Source organism: Pelecanus crispus, chromosome 5, assembly GCF_030463565.1.
Source record: "Pelecanus crispus isolate bPelCri1 chromosome 5, bPelCri1.pri, whole genome shotgun sequence".
In the NCBI taxonomy this organism is placed as follows: Eukaryota; Metazoa; Chordata; class Aves; order Pelecaniformes; family Pelecanidae; genus Pelecanus; species Pelecanus crispus.
Window position 1 is genome coordinate 18,670,945 of NC_134647.1, and position 24,103 is coordinate 18,695,047.

General features: G+C 61.5%; 1 protein-coding gene and 1 non-coding gene across 2 annotated transcripts; both read left to right on the forward strand.

Moving 5' to 3' along the window:
- Positions 1-1,262: 1,262 nt before the first annotated feature.
- On the forward strand, positions 1,263-17,686 carry WNT10A (Wnt family member 10A). Its single transcript, XM_075710683.1, has 4 exons — positions 1,263-1,321; positions 4,202-4,464; positions 12,389-12,765; positions 17,219-17,686. Exons 1-4 carry the CDS (start codon positions 1,263-1,265, stop codon positions 17,684-17,686), a joined length of 1,167 nt encoding a protein of 388 aa, XP_075566798.1.
- TRNAV-GAC (transfer RNA valine (anticodon GAC)) lies at positions 15,077-15,149 on the forward strand. The gene has a single exon. It is a non-coding gene; the product is annotated as a tRNA-Val (tRNA).
- Positions 17,687-24,103: the final 6,417 nt, after the last annotated feature.

Sequence of the window (24,103 nt, forward strand, 5' to 3'; positions counted from 1 at the left end):
ACACTCACCCATGCCCACAGCACCCTGCCCCCATGCCCCATGCACACTCACCCACACCACGCACCCCCCCAAGTCCCCGTGAATATTCTCCCACTCCACGCACACCCGCCTCACACCCCACGCGCGGTCCCCCACACCGCGCGCCCTCGCCCCTGTGCCACCTACCCTCATCCCTCACCACGCGCAATCCCCGTGCCGCACACGCTCCCCCCACACCATGCACGCTCCCCCACGCCACGCACGCTTGCCCTACTCCCTGCGCACGCTCCTCCACGCCGTGCACGCTCACCCCACACACCGCGCTCACGCCGCGCACACTCCCCCCGCTCCCCGTGCGCGCTCCCCCACGCCGCCCCTACTTCCCCACGCCGTGCCCGCTCCCCCCACACCCCCTCTGCTCCCCGTGCACACTCCCCCACGCCGTGCCCACCCCACGCCGCGCCCCCCCCCCCCCCCGCGCCCACTCCCCCGCCGGCCGTGCCCGCTCCCCCGGGCCGGCGCTCGCCCCCCCGCCGCCCGCTCCCTCCCCGGCAGGCTGCGTGCGACACGCCGGCTCCCCGCCCCGCTGCCACCCTCTGCCCCGTCCTTCCCCCGCGGGCTCCTGTCTGGACGTGTCGGGACTCGGGCTCCGGGCGCTGAGTAATGCTCGGCGCAGCGCGATCCCAGGCAGAGCCGCCGCCGCCGCCGCTCCGCGCCCAGCGCTCCCGGGGCGCTCCGGCCGCGACCCTGCCCGCTCCGCCGGCGGCCCGGCGACACCGGCGGCGGGGGGCGGCGGGGGGGCCGCGGCTCCCCATGTGCCTGCGGGCCCCGCGGGAGCCGCAGCGCCGCTCGCCCGGCGAGCCCTGCCCACGCCCGCCGCGGCCCCGGAGCCCCGGGGCGCCCTGGGGAGCGGCGGGGGAGCGCGCCCCGCGGGCCGAGGGCCCCCCCGGCCCCCCGGCGCGTCCCGCCATGGGGGGCTGAGCCGGGGGGCTGAGCGCGGCGGGGCGGCGGCGGGCAGGGCGGGGGGCGCGCAGCCCTCGCCGGGCTCGGCGGGCGCCGGGGCGGCGGGAGGCGGGGGGGGCATCCCGGGAGGATGGCAGAGCCGCCCCGGCGAGCCGAGCCCCGGCGCGCAGGGAGCCAGTGAGAGGGAGGAGAGGGGAAAACACAAACAAGCAAACAACCCACAACAAACAAAGCGGGCAGAGAGCAGCGCCGAGCCCCGCCGCCCCTGCCCCAAAGGCGCCCGCCCGCCCGCAGCCCGCACAGCCGCTGCCCCAGCGAAGATGCGCCCGGCCCTGGCCCACGGACTCTGCTCGCTGCTGCTCAGCCTCTGGGTACCCAGGTAGGAGCTGCACCCCCCTCCCCTCCGCCGCCGCCGAGCGCCCCGGCCCCGCGGGGAGGGCGCCGGGAAGCCGCCGCGCCCAGCCCCGCGCCGGGGGCGGGCTGCCCGGGGGGCTCCGGGGGGGTCCCGCCGCCCCGGCCCCGGCCCCGCACGGCTGCAGCCCCCCGCTCAGGGCGCTGTCAGGGCCGCTGCCCGCCCTCCGCCTCCCCCTCCCCCGTCCCGGCGGAGCGCCGGCGGGATGCGCGGCTCCCCCCGCTCCGGGAGGCTGTCCCGCTTCCTCCCCGGCCGGAGCCGCCCCAGCGCCCGCCCTGCCTGCCTCAGTTTCCCCGCTCTCCCCGGGCGGAGGACGGGCCTCGCTGCCGGGGGGCACGGCGGAGGCCAGGGGGGATGCCGGCGGGGATGCCGCTGTCGTGCGGGACGGGGCCCACGGGAGGGGTGCTTTTGGGCTCCGCACTCCAGCGGCGCGCACCGGGGCGGGGGACCCACCTGCGTCCCCTCCCCGGCTCCACCGATTCCCAAGGCGAGGGGGCTAAGAGGGGACCGCATGGCCCTCCGGAAAAAGCCCCCCCAACACTCACCACCCCTGTCCGTCTCCATCTCCCCCGGGTGGCTGGCAGCTCCCCTCCGCCCGCTCCCAAATTTGTGCGCTGCGGGCAGCCAGGGGTTAACCCTGGTGCTGGAGTGAGTGGGGGGGGGGGGGGGTCCCCCGCCCTTCCCCCTCCCTCCAGCCCCTTTAAATATAATTTGTTAACGTTGGGACTTGTATTAATTAAAGCAGCAGCCGCTGCAGCCTGTGACCTGGGGGCTTGTCACCGTGAAATCAAGTTTAAATCCAGATTTCAAGGGGGAAGAGAGCTGGGGGGAGCGCTGTGTCCTCCTAGGGAGGGTGACAGTGACAGCTCCTTGCCGGTCCCTCGCCCCCCTGAGCCCTGGGTGGAGCAAGAGGCAGAAGGACCTGCCCTCCGCTCTCTCGGGTCCTAGACAAGGGCCCCTGCCTCAGTTTCCCTGCTGTGCAATGGGGAGAAGGACCATAACAACCCCCCTTGGGATGCTCTGGGAGAAAGTGGCAGGCGTTGTGGCTGGCTCAGGACAGGCAGGGGACAAGGTCCCTGCAGTGCTTGGGGCAGGAGCTGCGGGGCTTGGGGATGAGGGTAGCTGCGGACCTGCTTCTCGTCTCCTCTCAGCCAGGGCTTGCTTCAACAGTGTGAATGAGCGCAGGAGCCGGGCAGAAGGTTTCCCCTCCTGTGTAGGGGCTTTGGAGGGATGCACCCCTTTCTGCTCTCCTTTTCTCCACTCCCCCCCCCACCCCGACTCTCCCTGCTGGAGTCACTGTGGATTTGCACTGGGGCAGACCCACATATCACCCGTGGAAGTGGTGGGGTGGGTATAAACACCCTTGGGAAGCTGGAGAAAGCAGCAGCTTGACCCTGACAGCTCCCCTTCCCCCGTGAGCAAGCTATAACTCAGCAGGGACCCTGGGGCTGAGCCCTTCCTCCAGAGCTGGGTGAGCGCTGAGCTGGGGAAGTCAGTCCCTGATCCCCAAGAGCTGCTTCTGTCCAGGCACCTGCACTAGGCTCGCAGGATTTGGGGGAGCGGAGAGGGAGTAACCCTTCTCCCCAAGACCTGGCTGCTCCATAAGGCAGCTGCAGTCCTTCCTCCAGCATCCTCCTCCAAGTCTCAGTTCTGTAATCAGGGTTCAAAGGGCTCCAGCTCCCTGCTTCTCCCAGGGACCCAGCTCTTGGCCGTCCCAGGGAAGAGGGAGCCCTGCCTGGAGAGAGCTCTCAGCAGGGACCGAGCTGTCCTGAGCAAGGAGCGGGGCGGTGCTGAGCTTCTGACAGACCCTGCTGCAAGCTGCAGGATGCTCCTGGGCATCCCGCTGCCTACTGCCTGCTTTGCAGGTCCTCTGCTAGGACACTGTGGATCCCAGGATCCTTCAAGCCATTCCCTGGAGCTGGGAACACACTTCCTCCCCTTCTGTCTCCCTCTCCGCATCTGTTTGTCCTGTGTACCACTGTCTTAGCTCCAGGCATCTGTCTCTGGACATGCTTTGCCCATCTCCCCACACTCCATTTACCTCCCTGTTTCCCCAGGCAGCATCTCTACTTGTATAAGTACTTGTACTGCTGCCACGGACTGTGTGCCCCCCCTTGCACCCATCCGCCTGCTGGTCTCTGTGCTTCTGTGGTGACAGGCATCACGTCCTGTGGGGCTGGGATGTGATGGTGGACTTGGGATTGTTGCTGGGAGCTTGAGGGTGTTCGGCAGGGTGCTTGGCTCCAAATTTCCCAGCAGAGCTGGCAGAAAAAGGCTGGTCCCTCTGGTTACCTCCCTTGCAAGGACCAGCAATGCCAGGGGGATACAGGAGATGCAAGGAGGGGATCAGCCAGCAACAGGGATAGAGCCAGACCTGGGATGTGTTTCCTGTTCTGGGGTCTCCGGATTCTCCCAGGGGGAAACCCACACTCTCTGGGGAAGGCGAGCCAGGGCAGTCTGTGCCCAAGAGTCTGCACTGCATGGCCAGGGCGGGAGTTCCCTGGAGGACCACGCAGAGGGGGTGCAGCCCCAGGAGATGCTGGGCTCCAGAGGTGGGAGGGTCAAATTTAGCTGCTGCTGGGCACAGGCTGCCAAGGTGTCTGGGCTGTGCCGACATGGCTGGAGAGTATTGCGGCCCCAGTGCTGCGGGGGCACCTCTGCCTGGCTAAGCTGCTGTTGTGCCCAGGGGTTTCCCAGCCTTCTCTATAGGCAGTGGGTACAGTGAGGGTTGGGGAGCATCTCCCCTCCCCATGTGTCCCCCCACAAGCTCTTCGCCCTCCCTGAAGGGGAAGCAAGCGGTTGGCACATCGCTTGCTCCAAGCTCACGGGTTTCCTTTTCCCTTCCAGCTCCTGTTCCAATGAGATCCTGGGCCTGAAGCTGCCATCGGAGCCGGTGCTGAACGCCAACACGGTGTGCCTGACCCTGCCGGGGCTGACGCGGCGGCAGCTGGAAGTGTGCGTACGCCACCCCGACGTCACCGCCTCGGCCATCCAGGGCATCCAGATCGCCATCCATGAGTGCCAGCACCAGTTCCGGGACCAGCGCTGGAACTGCTCCAGCCTTGAGACCAAGAACAAGATCCCCTATGAGAGCATCATCTTCAGCAGAGGTAAGGGCTGGACGGTCTCCCTCCTCTTCCTCTGCCCAGCTCCTGCTCCCAGGAGCCCTCATGGGCTCCCCATGGGCCCCTGCACAGGTCTTCCCTGGTCCAGGGGACCAGGCCAGCTCTTCAGCATTCCTATGGATGAAGGCAGACAGAGCCTGAGAAACTTCAGGGTCTCTCAGACCAAGCAGCACTGCGCTGTGGCAAAGCTGGGCTCTTCTCCATGCACCTTTGTACCGATGCTGGCCCTTGTCCTGAGCTGCTCCTCCCTGCCTAGCCCGAGCTGCTCCCAAGGCTCCTTCCAGGCCCCACTGCTTTCTGGCATCTTCCCCCCAGCAGTGTAGGCTGGTCTGTGGAGCGGTGCCATGGGTGTGCAGCACAGTTGGTGGGTCTGAAGGTGGATGCTGTGCTGTGGGATTTGGTTTGGTGCATGCAGCGATGAGCATCTTGGCTCGTTCCTGCTCTGGGGGTGGTGTTTCAGTGCATCATGGTGAGCAGAAACGTCCCTAGCTAATGGGACGTAGATCTGTGAGCCCATCACCCTGGTGTCCTGCCTTTGTGTTGGCTCCCCAGTGCAGAGAGATGAGGGCTCTGTGTTTTGTGGGACCCTGGAGCATGGTGGCACAGGGGGCAGGGAGACAGGCTGTCCTGGGAGCTCATCTGCCCACAGAGCCCCAACCTGCGTTGCTGGGAGAGCTCTCCTAGCCCTCCACAGTCTGCCGAGCCCCGGTGCCAGGGTCTCCATGTCTCCTTCGCAGGCATGGCCGGCTCTGCACCTATCAGAGCCTCCCCAGTTGATACTCTTTCCCTCAGGAGCGGACTCTGGGGGTGCAGAGGGGCTGCCCTGCACAGTGCAGATCAGGGTTGTGACCTGATGGGACCTTCTGTAGGACTTGAGTGTATCTTCTCACCTAAGTACCCTTCTTCAAGCCTGGGCCTTGGCATGCACCCAAGGTCCTGTTGTCCCAGGCTGTGGGCAGGAGAGAACTCTGTGGTGCCAGTGGCAGGCAGGCAGGGTGCTCAGGGCAGGCAAGGTTCCCAGCAAACACATTGCTCCTCCAGCTCCCGACGAAGGAGAAAAGTACCAAAGATGCTGCTCACCTACTCCCCTTGGAAGCCTCCTAGCCTGGTGCCCAGCAGAGAGGTGCCTCTGTCCCCACCTTCCCCAAACATCCTTCCACACCCTGCAACATCTCTCCCTGGGACTATGAAGAGAGTCTCACAGAGGAGAGGTTGGCAGCTTGAGGCTTGCATGCCTTTGAGGCAGGAGCCCCCAGGCAGCTGTAGCAGGTGGGGAGATGGCTGGAGAGGGGAGCACAGAAGCATTTCAGTGCCCTCATGTCCAGGCCAGATGGACAAAGCCTTGCTGCAGGGGATGCCTTGCATCCCCAGGAGCATGCGTGGCATCAGGGCTGTGGTCCTGCCATGGAGCGGCTGCCGGTGCCTGGAGAAGGGCAGCTTCTCTTCCCTCCACAAGCAGCACCCAGGTTAAGGCCTGGCAGGGAGGGTGGGGACCGTCAGCCCTGATAAGCATCGAGGTATTTCCAGGTCCTCTGAGGAATGCGGTTCACTTCTAGTCTCCTCGGGCGGCAGGAGACACCGACTTGCTGGCTCAAGTTGCTCACACACCCAGGTGAGCTTCCCTGCTCTGGGTCCCACCACGCTGGGTGAGAAGCTCCAGCAGCAGAGAGCATTGACCTTCTGCATCCCTCCCTCAGCCCACCAGCTCTGGTGGTGGCTGGTGACTTGCAGCTCACTTGTGTCTCAGGTGCCACTGCAGCTCTTCCCACTGTCAGGGCTGTGACTGATGGGTGTGGGGACTCCCGCAGCCCCTGGAGTCTTGCCCCAGTCCTGAGCTCTGGAGTATGGCTTAGCTCAGGCTCCCAGCACTGGTGGGATCCCATTCCCTGGGATGGAGACCCAGCACCCAGCACCAGGGAAGGATGGAGGTAGGGCTGGAGCAGCAGAGCAGATGGACACCTCATGGCACTCCTGTTTGGGCAGCAGAGGGTGCAGGATGAGCCCCAAGCACCCAGGTCATCCCATGTGGTTGCTTGGAGCTGTTCTGGCATGGAGCAAGCCTTGAGGCTGGTGCCCTGGCCCACTTCCAGCCCACTCGTGTCCCTCAATAATGGAGCTGGAGCTCTGAGCTCCACCTTGCAGCTGTTACGGACACAGCCATCAGAGCAGGGATGCTGGGTGCATCTCCCTAGCCTGGAGCCAGAGGAGAGGTGAGTGGCGGAAGCGAGGGGTGCAGGCTCCATGCCGCAGGCATGAATGCATCTGACCCCTGGGGACTAGGTCTCTGCTCCGCACCCTGCCCCATCCTTGCTGTGCTTGGGAACACAATGTGCTTGTAGGATCATTGTTTGTAACCCAAAGTGACAGACCCCTTTAATCTTTCATTCCTTTTCCCACTTCTTCTGCCATCAGTTCAGCCGTGCGTGAATCTCACTTTAAATTATTTGTAGCTGGCTTCTCCCTCCTGCTCTCCCCACTTGGCTCCTCTCCCCACCTCCGCCCCATCCTCCTGCATCTCTCTCATCTTCCCCAGTGCGGGCGTGAGCGGTCTGGGGTGCAGCGCCGGTGCCTGTCCCATAGTCTGCCCAGCATCCAGGCACTTGGTGGAGCTGGGGGGCTCATCCCCTGGGGACAGAGCAGGGGACAGTGGCAAATGAGTGCCTGTCTCCCCATCCTGCTGATCCCAGAAGTTTGAGTGCAAGCCCTGGGGAACCAGGAAGGAGCAGGGAGGCTTCAAATCAGGCAGGGCTGGGAATCTGGCAGGCCTTAGATTCCTGCAGCATAGCTGGGGACAGGGATCCTGACAGCATCCTGGGCAGAGCACAGACCTGCCAGATATGGCAGGGAGATGCAGCCATCCCTGGGGTGCGGTGCAGGGCACAGCGGCTGCAAGGCAGAACAACAGGTTAGTGGAGCGCAAGCAGAGCGGGTGCTGAGGGTTTTACTACCCCTGCTCTCACAGAGCCTTTTTTTTTTTTCAGCCACCCCCATGGACTGTGGGTTTTTCTGCTTTTGTCTTTTGATGCTGCATCCTTGGGGTGTGGGGTGTCCCCTGTACCCCTCGCTGAGCCTCCAGTGCCATCCGCAGCCCCCATCCTCCTTGGCCCACATCCTCTCCATGTGCATCCAGGCTCAGCACTGCCATTGCAAATCCTCCTCCTGTCCTCCCTGGCTCCTCAGCTGGCTGCCTACATCCTTACCACTCTCCTGCCTGTTCCCTGGGATTGTCACCCCTGCCAGCTCCCTCCAGTCCTGTCCCTGGTCCCATCCCTCTCTGCTGTCCCTCCCTCTCCCTCCAAGTGCCAGCAGAGACATCCTCTCCTGGCCTCAGGGACATATGTAGGAGGATGGAGCAGTGAGGTGGAGGCAGGTGGCTGCATCTGCAACAGTAACTGAGACAGGTCCCCTGCCCCTGCTCTGAGAGTGAGCAGCATGATCGTGTCCACCTTGCTGGAGAGGGTGGCCTGTTGTCCCCGGCATGTGGTCCCCCCGTAGCATCCGTGGGCTGCCGGGCACTATGTGGCTTGGCTGGGCTGAACCATGCTTGGGTACGTGCCAAAAATGAAGCTGCAGATGGTGGTGGGTCACTGAGCCCTTGTCCTTGGTACATATGTACCCATGGGTGTGTGTGATGTCAGCAGGTCTGGGACTGTCTGGCTGCCAGGCAGGGGCTGCTGAGGTGTGCTGAGGGATCCCTCTTCCCTGAGCATTCCCCTTTGCTCATCCCAACCCCATCTATATGGAGCTCTGAAAGAAATGGCACCCTCATGGAGGAGCTGGGTGTCCTTGAAGGCCTCCAAGGGTGTGTGGCTGGAGGGGACATGGCTCTGGAGTGCAGCATCCTGCTGTTCCTCCTGCAGCCTTTGGAGGGATGGGTGATGCTTGCATGCCCCGTGCCCTCCTTAGAAGGGCTCCCTGGTGCCAAAGGGTCTGTGTGGCCACAGCCAAACGTTGATTTTGTACAGCAAGGAGGGGGGAACTCCCTGCAAGGCTGGAAACACCAGGTGCTGGGGCCCAGCCAGCTGCGAGCTGGAGCTTGGGGAGGCTTTGCTGTGTGGGGAGGGAGGCAGGTGCTGTTACAGATATCCATGGAGATGCTGCTGAGCTCAGGACCTCGGTGTCCAGCTCTGTAGAGCCCCAGCCAAGCTCTGGTGCCCGCAGATCGCAGTGCCTGGCCCGGTGCAGCTGCAGCTGGGCTGCTGGCAGGGTTTTCGGAATCCCCAGGCAAGTCAAGGGCTTTGCCCACCTGGCCCCAAAGTGCACGTGGGTGCTTCAGATGCTCGGCTGCATCCCTGTGGGTGCCCCCATCCCCTGGAGCTTCCCCCAGCTGATGGTGGCAAGCGAGACCCTGGGGACTGGGCAGCATCCCCGGAGGTGCGGGGCTGAGGCTGGCTCCCTGCAGCCCGCAGAGTGGTGAGGGCTGCCAGCTCTGACGGGGAGTGAGGGCTGCGGGCTGTCCCCGGCACGCTCAAGGAGGTGCAGGGAGGCAAGTCGGGATCTGCAGGGAGGTGTTTAGTGCCTGGCGCTGGGCCAGACCCTGGCAGGTTCACCTGCAGTTTAATTAGGGAGAGGGGAGGGAGCGGGGCTGGGGGAGAGGCGGCATGTCGGGACTGGCCATGGCGGGAGGAGCTCTCCTCCACCTCGCCAGCCAGAGAGGCCGGGGCAATGTGCTGCCAGCATTATGGGGGGTGCTGCCCATGGAGGGGGCAGCTGAACATCCTGGGGTACCCTGGGGTGTGCCCAGACCAGGCTGTCCCACCTGCTCCCTCAATGCCACCCAGGTGCCATGGTGGCAGGTGGTGGAAGGGCGTCGCTGCCCATGTGCGATGGTGAGCTGTGAGAGGAAGGCCATGACTCCAGCTCTCCCGACCCTGGCAGACCATGAAGCCCACAGCCATGCCTGAGCCAGGTCTGTTGCCTTGGTCCTGCATCTACATGAGAGATGGAGAAACTACAGCATCCATGGCAGAGCCAGTGCCAGCTGGGGCTTGGGGTCCTCCTGAATGGACCCCCATCTCCTGGGTGCACCTTGACAGGGAAAATTTCCCCCTAAGAAAGCCACTTTGGGACCTGAGCTGGGGCTGAGATTTCAGATCCATCCTCCTTGTCCAGCACGGTCCTTTAAGTTCACAGCAGACTGGATGCCAGTGGTGGTGTCAGAGTGGTGTCCTCCGTTCCCTCTTCCCTGCAGGATGCAATACTTCCCCTCACACCTCCCACGGCTACAACCTCTTCTGTGATCTCTGGAGGGATCCAGTGACTCAAACACCACCACTGAGGTCTTAGGTGGCTGGGGCAGCTGGAGAGCCTCCCTCCGAAGAGCTCGGAGCCGGCTGCTGCACACCATGCTTGGCTGTGGTTCCTGGAAGCTCCCACCCTCACTGAGCCCACGAGGCTGGTGGTTGTTGCCTGCAGCCACGTTGCTCACTGCTTTGTTGCAATCCTCTGGGCTCTGGCGTGGCTGGGGCAGAGTGAAGAATGTAAACTGAACCTCCAAGCAGAACCGTGCTGGCATGGCTGCTGTGGTCCCAGCACTGCCCTGGCCCCTTCCACTCCATTGCTCACAGCTCCCCATGAGAGCAGGCGAGGGAGGGAGGGCAGAAGGCAGGGAGGAACGGCGGGGCCAGGCAGAGTGATACTGAGCAGGGAAATGACCACGGTAAGATGGGGACAAGACTCCCAGAGTGCTGGGATGTCAAGTCCTGGGGACCAGCCTGTCCCCTGCCTGCAGCCTGGGGGATGGCAACTCCAGGGACAAGGACCCAGACCTCATCCATTAGCTCACACGTGACTGGAGAGCAGCAGAGGAAGGAGGAGGGCTGGGGCTTGACCCCAGGGGTTTCCCAGTCATGGAGGGCACCAAATGAACCTGGCCTCTTTACCTGTAAGGAGACGGGCTTGCTAGACGGACTGGGTGGGGTAGAGTTCTGTCTGGGCTCCAGAAGGGTTTTTAAGGAGATGCCACATGGGAAAGTATTTGTTAGGCTGGAGAAATATGTGAGAAAGAGGCTAACGGAAAGGCAGGGCTGAGAGGAAAGTGTGACGCTGGGTGGAGGGTTTGCTGCCACTGTCCCTGGGTACCAGCTGTGTGAGGAGCCGGGGACGCCGAGCAGGATGGCAGTGACAAGTCCCTGCTCTTGGGCTGTGCCTGGGTTTGGCTCATGAAGGGCTGGAGCTGACCCAGATCATGGGGTCGGAGAACTGATATGGGGAGGACTTGGGGATCCTGGAGACCTTCCGGTGCTGGTTCTCCATCCTGCATCACTCACCTGGGGGCTGAAGTTCCCCAAGTTTGGGCTGTCCTGCTCTAACAGTGATGTGGGTGTGTTGCAGGCGCTGCCTGCCAGCGCTCTCCTCGGGGAGGCTGCACAGCATACGCACCAGCAGCCCCATTACCTGCCCGCTGAAAAATGTTGTTCAACTTGTGCATGGAAAGAGGCAGGCTGAGAGCAAGCTTGTCCCACACCAAGGGGAAGCTGGGAGAGGCTCCCGCTGGCTTTTAAGCAGCGCCTCGTTAATTTTTTAAATGCACCAGTGTCAAATTAACACACAAAAGAGCAGCATGACTTTAAATGCAGGTTTCCAAGCTGTGTTTCATTTCCCTTTAATAAGATCATAGTGTTTGCTCAGCGGGCGGCAGCGAACCACCGAGGAGGCATGCGTGATGGGGAGCATCGCCCAGGACGGGCGACGGCAGCGGGGAGCGGTTGTACTCTCACCTCTCGTGACTCTGCGGCACAGGCAGGGAGCTGGCAGAGCCCCTACCCAGGATCTGTGCTTTGGGGTGATTGCCCAAGCTCCCCATTTGATGATACGATCTGCTGGAGAAAACACCCCCAAACCTCTCGTCTGTTCAGCCGTGGCAAAGCCAGGGCTGATCAAGCTGCTCTTGTCTAACGGAGGGAGAGAGGCTGGCGAACTCCAGCTACTTATTTATTCACATGTGAAGCCATGGCACAAAATCTGGCACTCCCTCCTTCCCCTTGTCGTGCTGGGGCCGGTCACTGCACACTGAAGCAAAGGGCACTGCCAGCTCCCCACTTGGCCCAAGAACCACAAATAAAAATACTAGTTTGCATTTAAAATAAAGTAGAAATTCTCAGGTAGGGGAGGCTCTTCACCTGGCTGCAGCGAAGCCAAGCGGCCCTCGGACAGCCCCCACTCGCAGCCCCTCGGAGCCCCTGCCGTGGGACCAGTCCCTGTCCCCGTCCGCCCCATCCCCAGCTAATGACACTTGTGGACGTCCTTGCTCCCCGGCATTTAACGACAACCAGCTGCTGGCCCTGGCAGCGCACGGTGCGGTCGCGGCATGCTCTAACTAACTAGGGATGCTCGATTTTTCCAGCGCGGTATCGCATTTAGATCTGCTTGCAGGAGCTGGCGGGGCTCAGGGAGGGAGGGGGTATGGGCAGATGCATGGGGCTGGAGAGGCAGTGCTGCCTGCTCCTGTTACTGCCTGATCCTGCACCCTGTGGGTAAGCAGAAATGGCCCATTCCTCAGCAGAAGTATTCCTCAGCCAGCATTATATTGAATATTATATTTAATATACTGGGAAACTGAGTGGAGGGGAGGGAGGAGATACTGCCTTTCCCATTAGAGACCCATAATGCTGATGCCTGAGCAATGCCGTGGTGGCATCTCCCAGAGAGAGCAGGGTGATGGTGGGAGCTGGGGTCCCAGCCAGGGCAGGGCTGGGCTTCAGGTCAGCCATATGTCCTGGTGGGGATGGAGCTGGAGAGCACTGAGTGAGGATTTGCTCATGGTCCAGGTGGGAACTGGTGCATCAGGACAAGGCAAGGCATAAGCCAAACCTCCGGCTCCTTACACCCCAGCATGATGCTGGGCTCATCCAGCCCCCTGTGGGGGTCACGCCACCCAGCCTGAGCCACTCTCTCTCCTTCCTCACAGGCTTTCGGGAAAGCGCCTTCGCCTACGCCATTGCAGCCGCTGGCGTGGTGCATGCCGTGTCCAATGCCTGTGCCCTTGGCAAGCTGCAGGCCTGCGGCTGCGACCAGAAGCGCCGGGGCGATGAGGAAGCTTTTCGGCGCAAGCTGCATCGTCTCCAGCTGGAGGCCATGAACCGCGGCAAAGGCATGGTGCATGGGGTGCACATGGAGCACATGCCGGCCGAGACCCCTGGCCTCCAGGACTCCTGGGAATGGGGAGGGTGCAGCCCCGATGTGGACTATGGGGAGAAGTTTTCCAAGGATTTCCTCGATTCCCGGGAAACCTACAGGGACATCCACTCCCGCATGAGGCTGCACAACAACCGCGTGGGCCGGCAGGTGAGCGGGGCGCTGGGCAGGGGTCCGGGGTGATGGTGGTGGGGACAGGGTCCCTGGGACGTGCGTGGGAGAGCTGTGAGGGGCCTGTGCTGCCTGTGGTGGGACACGTTTGTGAGGCTGGGATTGCCCCAAGGCACCCCCTCTCCCCAGTTTTGCCCAGAGGAAAGGCAGTGGTGCAGCCCTGCTGCTGAGCATCTCTGCTGGGGAGGGCACCTCGGAGCATCGCTGCTGTCCTCCTGCCAAGAGACACTTCCCCAGGCCACCGTCACCTCCCTGTGCTGCAGCAGTGCTACGGAAGTGGCACGGTGATGAGTCCAGCTCCTGCCACTCAGGGACTGGGTGAACTGGTGTCAGGCAGCTGCAGCACGAGGGAGCTGTGGTCGGGGAGGAGAAAGTCACTGGCATGGTGTGAGAAGGCAGGTGCTGCAATGCACTGTCCCTAGCAAGGGGACGCAGCACAGGCTCCGCAGCACCCAGCTGCGGCTCTGCCTCCGGAGAGGGAGCCGGTGCCCTGAGGAGACAGATGTGAGCAGGACTGAGCCGGGCAGCAGGTGCCTGTGCCAGCTGGGAAGTGCAGCATCCACTCGGGAGCAGAGGTGACAGCCCACAGCCTTGTCCCCCAGCTCTGAGGGGGTGCTGGAGCCTGCCTGGGCGAGCAGGGCAGCCTCCCCTCCATTCTCATGATGTCAGGTCTTGTTAAAGGTGCTAATTAGTAGCTCACTCTGTCTGGAATCTGATGTTTAAAAGCAGCCTGACATTGGACACAAGAAGCACACAGGCAGGAGGGGCTGGGAGGATCTCTGCATTTCCCTGCCTGGCTTTGCTCCCAGCAGGTGCCAGGAAGACCCCATCCCGTGGATCCAGTGGGACATTTGTCCCCAAGACCCTGACCACACACTGCCAGGGCCACGCAGGAGGGTGTGTAGTGACTGAGAGAATAAGTAATTAAAGATCAGAATTCCACAGGGAGTGTTTCCCTGGGATGGTTCAGACATTTGGATGTGCCTCTTGCTTTGAGCATGTTTAAAGCCAGCTGTGAGATGGGGACGCTGCAGAGCAGGACCTTGATGTGTGCCGTGCCCTGCCCTGGTGCTGGAGCTGAGATTTACCACCCAGAAAAGCCGTCCCAGTTTGGCCAAGCAGTAAATGCCTGGGGAAAGCCAGAGCTTTTTGCTTGTTTGGCTTTGTTTACTTGCATGTGGTGAAGGCTCACTCAGCGTTAGGCAGCTAAATCCTCCACGGGCTGCTCTGCCCCAAGCCAAGCAAGACCCCCCCATCCTAATTCTGCCTGCAGAGCTCATCCTGGCTCCCCTCCAGCTCTGTGTGCCCCAAACCACTGGGACTCTTGGCAGTGCCAAGAAATTTGGGGTCTCTATTGCCCATTTTGCAAGGGAAGCCCCACAGCCCCCTGCAGAAGGAGGGGAAGGTGAGAGTGGAATATTTGCTCGGGGTAGGGGGGTTGTCACCACGTGGTGCCTGTGGGATCTGGCAACAGCAAAAATGCCTGGGGTCTCCTTGTCCCCAAGAGCAGGCAGGAACGGGACTGGCAATGTCAGCGCCTGGTGGCTTCAGAGACAAGAGCTGGACTGATGGAAGAAGCCTGGGATCTGGAAGCAGAGGCAGAGGAGGACCAAAGAGCTAAAGGAGGGGATGGTACCAGTGCAGGTGGGGAGACAATGGCTGGACAGGCTGCCCAGCTCAGAGACCCTGTTGAGATGAGAGTGTGAGCGTGTCTGTAGGTCGGGTTGTGATGGCAGTGGGTGCCATGCATGGGAGCAAGGAGATGATGCTGTGCCTGGTCTGTGCCTGTCGGTGCCGTGATTATTGCTGGGGCTGGACCCGGCCATCCACATTGCCTGGGGATGGGTTCTCCATCTCTCTGTCTGCATTTTTATCAGTGCCATGAGTCCCACGCCCACCCAAGGCCTCCTCACTCCTAGGACCATCTTTCTGCTGTAATAAGGAACAATCTGCTGGGATTTCCCAGGAAAGGAGGGGCCGTGCTGGATGCAACAGCTCTGTGGTCCTCCACTGCAAGTCCCAAGGCTTGAACCCCTTGAGCAGAGCGGTGATGTGGACATGCACGCCACGTGCCATGCCCTGCCACGTGCCATCCCTCTCTGCGCACCGAGCAGCTGCAGCACCCAGGGCTCTCCAGCATCTCACTGATGCTGAGCATCCTCTCCGCGGGCCCTGTGTGTCCCACAGGCGCTCCGTGCATGGGTAAGCCTGGTGCCTGGTTCAGACCCTGCAATGCTGGGGGGAGGTGACAATCCCACCGACAGCTGCATCCAGGAGCCATGGGGTGTGGGTTTCTGTAGTGTAGTGGTTATCACGTTCGCCTGACACGCGGAAGGTCCCTGGTTCGAAACCAGGCAGAAACACACTGATTTTTTCCTCTTTCACATCCAGCTATGAAGCTGGGGAGGGGACTGCAGCTGCAGGCAATGCACAGCATCCTCCCACGGTGGCAGTGGTCACCTTGGTCTTGAGTTGGAATGGGAACCCCCAGGGCAACCAATGTTGATGGCCCCAGGGCTTCCTGTTCCAACTCAAGACTGAGGTGGGTGTCCTGCATCCCTGGGAGGGAGCAAGTTCCCCAACTAGGAGCAGCAGGAGCCTGCAAAAGGCTTTGCAGGTCCTCCTAACCCGCCGGATCAGAGAGCAAGAGAGGATGAAAGGCAGCCAGGAACTACCTATTACCCTCACAACAAAGGCCTACGATAAAGCTCTTATGAGCGTGTCTGGGAGGAGCTGGGAATGTGCGAAAGAAAGCACCAGCGAGTCCGGGCATGTGCTGAACCTGGGTGTCTGTGAGACGGGGGAAGGACATGGCTGGGTAGGGGTGCGTGGAGGAGATCCGATGGCAAAAGCATGTGGCCAAGGCTCAGATCAGTCCTTCTCAGGTCTCCCAGCTCTGGCAGGGTCCTGTCCCCCCTATGCTGCCCATGCAGGAGGAAGAACAAACCATCCCTGGGCAGGGATGGATGGGTCCTGTGGTGCTGGGGCTCAGGATGCTCAGTGGTGATGGCTTGGGTGATGGAGATGGCACACACACGCTGCCTTCTCCAGCCCCTGCTGCGTCCAGCCATCACACTACTGTCCAGCTGTCACAGCACTGTCCCCTCCATCCCAGTGGTGACCATGCTAGTCACAGCCCTTATATGCAGATTTTCCCTGGTCCAGCCAAGGGAGCAGGGAGGGCGTGTGGGAAAGGATGGGGTCCCAGTGCCAGCGTATTCCTGTGGATGGTGGCAAGGATGGTGGCAAGCAGCCGGTGTTCCCGGCTGGCACACCCAGGGCACGGCGGGGAGGCCAGGCAGCTCATTACCTCAAGGTGGAGGCTGTTCCCGGCAGGAGACAGGACTCTCAGCAGGATGAAAGCCAAACTCCAGCCCAGCCCAGACCTCTCTGCCGTGTGCCCCGAGCTCCAGGCGTGTTTCCCTGACCTGCTTTCATTACCATAACTGCTTAGCAACGGGGAGATTTACTCAAAAACAAGAAAACAAGGAGTAAAAACTACCCACCCCTACCAAAACAAGGCACTCCTCACACATGCGTCCCCCCCAGGGAGGGGGCAGGAACAGGCAGCGTGTGTCAAGTGTGAAGTTGGGCGGCCGGGCAGGGCTGGCATTGGGGGACAGGGCCTTGCGCAGGGCCATGTGTCCCCTGGGCTCCCCCCGAGCACTGGAGCATGGTGCTGGATGGGGGTTCAGCCTGCGGTAGTCTTTCCAAGCCCCAGCCCGGCTCACACGCTGGCCCTCGCGGGGGGTAGACGTGTGGCACTGGCCTCTCAAAACCTGTGAGCATCTCTGATCCCTGCTTGAAATTTGGGTGATGGCGGGAGGCAGCACCTCAGCCCCCCAGTGCTGCACCCAGGGTTCCTGCAGGAAAGCAGGCAAGAGCTGAAAGTGGAGCTGCTCCCGAGACTCCCAGAGCTGGATCTTTACAGGAGGAAAGCTCTGGAGAGGGAAAAGCATCCCTCCTGCGTACCCCACTCACAGTGCTCCTGGCCGGCGAGGTGTGGGGGTGACTGCTGCAGTGGGGGTCCCAGTAGGGCTGCACAGATGCAGCCATGCTGGCTTTAGCTGGGGTCTGTGGTCGGGTTGATGCTGCTGGAGCCAAGCAGCAGTGGAAGGTGAGATCCAGGCTGTTATCCTCCCTGGGCTGGGGTGGCTCACCCTCTCCTTTAGGTGTCGGTCCCTTGCTGGAGTATAAAAGCCAATCGGTCCTGCCAGGATGGGAAGGGACGGGGTGTGGGACATGGGTGACACTGGGCACAGCAACAGGGTGCAGCCTCTCTGGCTTTGCAGCTCCAGGGCTCTGATGGCTGCTCGTGCTGGCCCGTGGTGTCCCCATAGTGCCAACCCATATAGAGAGCTGTGATGGCTTCTCTGGCCCCCAAAAAACGTTTCCTCCGAGCTAACCCCTCTGCCCTCCCCTCCCCACCCAGGTGGTGATGGACAACATGAGGAGGAAGTGCAAATGCCATGGCACCTCGGGGAGCTGCCAGCTGAAGACGTGCTGGCAGGTGACACCCGAGTTTCGCCTGGTGGGGTCCCTGCTCAAGGACCGCTTCTACGGGGCCACCCTCATCCGACCCCACAACCGCAACGCTGGGCAGCTGGAGCCGGGCCATGCTCGGCATCGCCGCCGGGCTGGCATCAGTGAGCTGGTTTACTTTGAGAAGTCACCTGACTTCTGCGAGCGGGAACCAGCCCTGGACTCCTTGGGCACCCAAGGGCGCCTGTGCAACAAGACCAGCCCGGGCATGGACAACTGCGAGAGCCTGTGCTGCGGCCGTGGGCACAACATCCTGCGGCAGACCCGCAGCGAGCGCTGCAACTGCAAGTTCCACTGGTGCTGCTTTGTGGCCTGCGAGGAGTGTCGCATCACCGAGTGGGTCAGCGTCTGCAAGTAGCCGGGCAGGGATGGGTGCCCACCCCAGGGTGCCAGGGACAAGCATGCCTGCCCGCAGGGGGGGAGGGAGACGGGGATCGGCGCTGGGGGGGAGATGGAGCCGCGGTACCCACTTCCCTCCACTCCAGTGGAAGCAGGAGAGGAGATGCACAGCACCCTCCGAAATCAGCACTTTGTCGTCACCCGGGGAGGGCAGGGCTGCCTGCTGCCCATTGCCCGCCCGGCCCCACACGAGAGCACCAAGGCTCCCGGCCCCGGGGAGCACACGGCCATGCTGTACAGACCGCCAACACCAGCACCGCTTGGGGGGCGGAGGGTGGGCATGGGGGTGGGGGAGTGCCCGCTGGCACCCAGCAGGACGGGGCAGGGTGGGGTGGGGGACAGCAGGGCATGGGGAGCCCAGAGTGGGAGGGGTGGGGGGGGACACGCACTGGCACTGTGCACAGGTTCCTCTGGCCACATCCAAGGCTGTGCTCTGAGCGGGATGGGGATGGAGCATCCCATGGGATGGAGAGGGGGCACAGCTCCGCAGGCTGGAGCTCGCCTCTGCCAGGGCAGAGCTTGGGCCGGCTTGGGCTGTAGCGTCGTGGCTGGAGGGGAGGGTGCCCGGGGCTGTGCTGTGCGTGCCTGTGTTATTGTATGGTAAGTTATTTTCTCATTGTGAATAAAAGCGGATTGGAGACAGCACAGGGTATTTCGGGGTGCAGCACCCTGCTCTTCCTGCTCCCTGGGGCTCTCCACTTCTGCAGGGTGCCAGAAGGATGGAGGGGGACCCTTGGTACTGCCTGCCCACTTCTGCAAGACTTTCTCCCCGATGCCCTGCTGCCATCCCATAATAACAGCCCTAGGAGCAGTTTACAGACTGGCAGGAGGTGGGGACCACCCACGGGCACCCCCAGCCCTTGCAAGGTGGCTGCTGGGAGGCTCCTGCGCAGCCAGATGCACACCAGACCCCATCCATCCCACGGGAATCCCAGCTGCTGGCCCCACACCCACAGCCGTGCCGGGGCTGGGGCTGCACCGCTGCCCCCCGCGCTCCTGGGGAAGGATGCTGGGACCAGAGAGCAGGGAGAGGGGAAGGCAGCAAGGACAGGCTGGGCAACGGGTGTCCGCAAATGGCACCTTGCTGCAGCGGCGGAGAGGGCACCCATCTGGCTGCGGCAGCCTGCGGGGGCCAGGCGGTGAATCATGCTGCTGGTATCTCCCGGCTGATAACTTCCCCGCTCCTCCCACAGCTGCGCACCCCTTGGGGCTACACAAAAAAAAAAAAAAAAAAAAAAAAAGTGAATTAAAAAAAAAAAAAATCGAGGAGGAAAATACCAGGCTGGAAGGAAGCGAGCGCCCCGGGCCTAGCAGGGAGCGGCCCCATGTCCTGGTTTCAAAACGCTCCCGCAGGCAGTGGGGAGCTGGGTCAGCTGGGACGGATGCTCTGCCCTTCGCCATCCCCAGGTGGGATGGCTGACTTTGCCCCTCCAGGAGGGACTGGGTAGATGGGGTCCTTGCCATGGAGCTAGCTGTGTTTTAGGGGCTGAGGAGAAGAAGAGGGTGGTGGAGATGATGGAGGGAAGCGTGGGAGCTCCAGCGGTCTTGCAGCACCTGCACAGCTCTGTCTGCCAGCGCAGCAGGGACAGCAGGGCATGTGGCCACTGCAGTGGCTCCCGGCAGCAAAGATCTGGGGCTGGTGACCTTGCAGAGACAGGATCTCTGCTTGGGGCCCAGGGCACCCAGGTTAACCCTGTGGGGCATGAAAGCAGTGGTGTTCCCGCAAGATGGGTTTGCTCTGGCAGGGCATGCTCCAGCAGTTCATTTTCCCATCTGAGGTCCTGCTTTTCCATCTCCAGCAATATCCATCTCCAACATCAGGGCCCTTTTTCCAAATCCCCTAGGCCTTTGCCTTTTGCCCTTTGCCCCAAACACTAGTTGGACCCCCTGATGTCCCCTGGCCACCCCATCTCCCCGCTCCCTCCCAAGCCGGCCAAACCCCTGTGTCTCCAGGGCTGTGTTGCCCAGATCAGTGGGGCTCTGCACATCCATCATGCTTCGGCACTTTGTAGGTGGCGTTGGCTTCCCACCTCCCAGGGGCTCCTTTGCAGGCGCCTGTGATCTCAGGGCTGCCTGGGGTGATGACTGACTCACCACTGAGCTCTCCCTGCGCCACACTGGCCCTTTCGCTCCCCCGCTTGCTAATCCCAGGCCAGCTGCACTGCAGCAGCTGCATCCCAGCACACGGCTCCCCTGGCCAGGCTGAGCTGGGGAGGGGACCGGAGTGGGGACAAGGTGTGTTTGATGATGCAGAGAGGGGATGCAGTGCAGGGCTGTTCCTCTCAAGCACATCTGACATCCCCCAATGAGGGACCAATCTCTGAGCATCCTGGGGCTACGAAGACTGCAGCTTGCTTTTCCCTTTCGCCCCATTTTGGGAATGTAGCATTGTGAAACGGCACACCAGTAATGCCAGCACAGCCAGGGTGAGAGTCCCAGCACAGCCTGGCCACTGAGCCTGGCAAGCCACAGTGCCCAGTGCTGTTTGGTTCTGCAGAGACCCCGTCTGAGCCTGGGACTCTGGGACATTCAGGGGAAAACACAAGATCCCTTGGTCTTGGTGGGTCTGCAGGAGGCATGGTCAGGGGTGCAAGTGCTGTGCTGTAGGGGTGCGGTGTGGCAGGATGCTTTGGGCTGAAGGCAGCCTGGTCTGGGTGCAGGCAGCATGATCTGGGTGCAGGCAGTTCCAGGGCACAGGCTTCTTGGTCACAGAAGCTCATTCCCTCCTGGGGCCCGCTGGCTCCCAACGCAATTACCAACCTTCAGGATCTGCTTTGAGGCTTCCCTCGCCAAGTGTCTGAGAGCCACAGGCAAGACACCAGCATGCCTGTGGTTATGAAGACAGTGTCCCCATGCTTTCCTAACTGGGAACCAGCTGCTGGGCAGCCATCCTAAAAACCGCACCGCTGGGCATAGCGAGCATGCAGGACACCTCCCTCTCCCCAACAGCCACTGCTGAGCCTTCAGAGACAGTTGCCAGCAAGGACTTGCTTGGCTCCCTGGAGTCTGGGCATCCCAAACCTCTCTTATTCCGTGGAGCCTGAATGCAGCCTCCCTCCTTCCCCAAGAAAGAAATGCCCCATATACCTTGCTAGGGCCTGGGAAGAGGGCTTATGTCTGGCTTTCCGTGGTTGGAGCCATGGAGGATTTCTGGGGCTTGGATTCACACTCCTTTGGCTTTGGGCACTCGGTGTAACTGGCTTGTCTGCTTCCACGTCCCTCTGTTTGTCTGCCTCACTTCATTCCTGATCCACAGGTGGGAACTGTCCCAGTCCCATCAAAGAGTCATGTTTCCTCACATGGAGGGACTATCTGATCCTGCTGAGCTGCTCCAACCTTGCACCTCTGGTGGACAGCCCCCTGTCCCATGAGGGACACCTCCACCCTGTGGGGTACTGCACACAGGGCTGGGCTGAAATGGGAAGGTTCAAGGTGCTTCATCCAAGAGAGAGGAATGACCATCAGGGTGGAAGAGCCCAGGCAGATGATGGAGGCAGTTTCCAGCAGCAGGGACCAGATTTTCCCAGTGCTCTCCCATCATCTCCCTGCAGAGGCAAATTGCTAAGGAAGTTCCAAAACTAAAAAAGCAATGCCCATTTCTTTCACGTGCATGTCACGAAAAGGGCAGTGAAGGTTTCTAAAGACAATAGCAAGTCCATGCTGGCAAAACCAGGTGAAACTTACTCCAGTTTTGTGAAGTATTTTGGCCCAAGCTCTAGAGATTCCTCCATCCCCGAGGGTCCTGCTGCAGAGGGGACCACCAGCCTGGTGGCTCTGCTAGAGCCGTGCGAAGTCCAGCAGTTTTCTCAAACTTTGAACTTCCCAGTCCCAGGAGCAGGAGAGCTTCTCAGCTCTTTCCAGCAAACCAAAAGTAAATCTCACTTCTTGCCCCTGCGGTTGTGGAGAGTGATGGAAAAACCTGACCTGAGTGTGACCACCAAAAAGGCAATAGAGAGACCTGAGCTGGCCCAATCGGTTTGCACTTCTGCCAGGTCTGAAGCCAGATGTATGGCTGTCCAGATGTGGATACCCCAGGCTGGCACTCTCTCAGACCCTGGCCTTGTGCCCATCACCATACACAGCATGGAAGAGCCAAGGGGACAGTGGATTCCCTCCAGCACAGCAGGTTTCTCTGGTCCTTTCTCCTCTCACCCAAAGCCCCAGCTCATCTCCTGCTTCTGGAAAGCTCCAGCAAGGGTGGGGAACGTCTCTGGGGGTGGCAGGGGGGGGAGTGGGGGGGCTGGGACTTTCCCCAGGAGATCACAGGAGGAACTTTGGCTGGAGGGTGGGGGGAACCGGTGAGGAGTTGCTACATCATGCCCCAATGAGCCGTGAGTAACTCCTCTGGTATTTCTTCCCCGCGCAGAACAGTCATCAGAGCCAGATCCTGCCCGGGGGAATCGCTACGTGGGAACGCCCAGCCCCGTCCAAATTCCATTCCTGCTCCCAGCAGAGCACACGTGAAGCTGAGCCACGAGGGGACAGTTCCCTGATACCCCCTGTTCTATCCCACCTGCTGGGGTGGCAGGAGCATAGCCACAGGCAGGACTGGCAGTGCTGGCTGGCAGAGCCTGGTGGGCTGCTGACCCACATAAGCAGCCAGAAGGGCTGCTGGAAGTCACGGGAGAGCAAAGCCATGCTGTGTCTGCTGGTCCAAGGGGAGCAGAGGGCATACCCTTCCTTGCCTTGGTCTGGGCAACTGACCTCCATGCTTCTTCTAGTTGAGAAGCAGGTGGTCATGGCTTGAGACCCTTCCTGAGAGCCTGGCTGGCACCGTGCTGCAGCCTGAGCTGCAGAGAGGTGCTCCGAGGCTTTCCTGAAGTTTGGTCCCAACATGTCATGCTTGGCACCAGCACCTGTGCAACCCCCCAAAAAAGAAGAAAAAGGGTTTGGCCCTAACTGACCTGCTTGGCAAGGTGAAATACCTACAGCGAGGCAGCAGCTGGCTTGGGAGAGGAGCTTGGGAGTCCTGTGCTCTCCCTGCCAGGCCCAGCTCCTGCCCACCACCCCCTGACACAGCATCCTGGCTGCATTGCCCTCCATGATGAAGGGTGGGCCATCTACCCAGTGAGGAGGCTGTAGCCACCACTATGTTGAGCTCCTTGAGTCACCAGACATGCCAACAGCAGCTTGACTCTGCAGGAGCACCCCTGCTGCCTGGGAGGACTGCAGCCTCCTTGCTCAACCACAGCTGCCCCAACCCTTGGTGCTCCACAGCTGGGTCCCCCTGCACAAAGGGCTACCATGCACCTGCAGAAGGGCCAGCAGTGTCTGGAGGTGGGTGGGGTGTGGAGATGGAGAGCAGATGGCTTGGGCTGAAGGCTGTGATGGAGCCAGGGCAGCTCCAAGGGCTGGGGTAGAAGAGCTCCTGGGGGAGGCTGGGCAAGGGATGGGGAAGGTAGGGGCTGAGCAAGCTGGGAGCAGAGTTTGGGGTGCACTGACCCCCTTCAGCAGTGGAGGTGGGTGGAGTGGAGGCAGTGGGTGCAGAGGAGCAGGGTGGGCAGGCACTGGAGTGAGAGCAGCAGGGGAGAGACATGAGAAAGGAGAGACATGAGAAAGGAGAGACATGAGAAAGGAGGCGGATAGTATGTCTGGGAAGAGGGAGATGTGGAGGTCCTCTACAGCCCAAACCCCGATGGCCAAGATCACCACCAAGCAGATGGGCACCGAGTCTCCCCAGGGAGCCTGTGAACTCAGAGGGAAAGCTCTAACCATTAGGCCACCTTGCTTCTGATGTGCCCCCTGCTGCAATGGCTGTGGGTAGGTTTGGAGTCAAATTTCTTTACTTTCTCAGTCCTGCATGTGGTCCCCTGCCCCAGGAAACACCAGGGACACCCCAGGCCTCTGGGGGAGTGTGTGAGGGACACTGGTCTGTGTCCCAGGCAAGGTCTGTGGCCCTTGAGAATAGGGCACCCACCACTTTCCTTTATCGCTTGACCAGAGACCTCTCACAGGGAGTGCCCAGCCCTGGCTTCTGCATGAACAGGTGCATTTTCTCTGTCCCCCAGCTGGAGCTGAAGAAGAGGAAGGTGGGTGCCAGCAACAGGGAGGGACATCAGGGTCCACCAGCATCCCCAGCTTGTTGCTTCCATGAGGCAGATGGAGGAGGCAAGAGGACGCCTGGCTGTGACAGTGCAGGGCACACCTGGGTAGGGGGATGGCCCTGGAAGCAGCCTGGTGGGCACAACAGGACCAGTGGGGGAAAGGAAGAAAAGCTTTTTGAACGTGGACGGAGATCACTGGGGGGGGACTTTGTGCCACCCCTCTCCTTCCCCCCATGGCAATGGGAGGCTTTGGGCTGTTGAGGGAGATGATGGAGGGGTAGAGCCGGCGTGGGGGCAGGACGCCAGCGCAGGGGAGGTGGGAACAGGCAGCT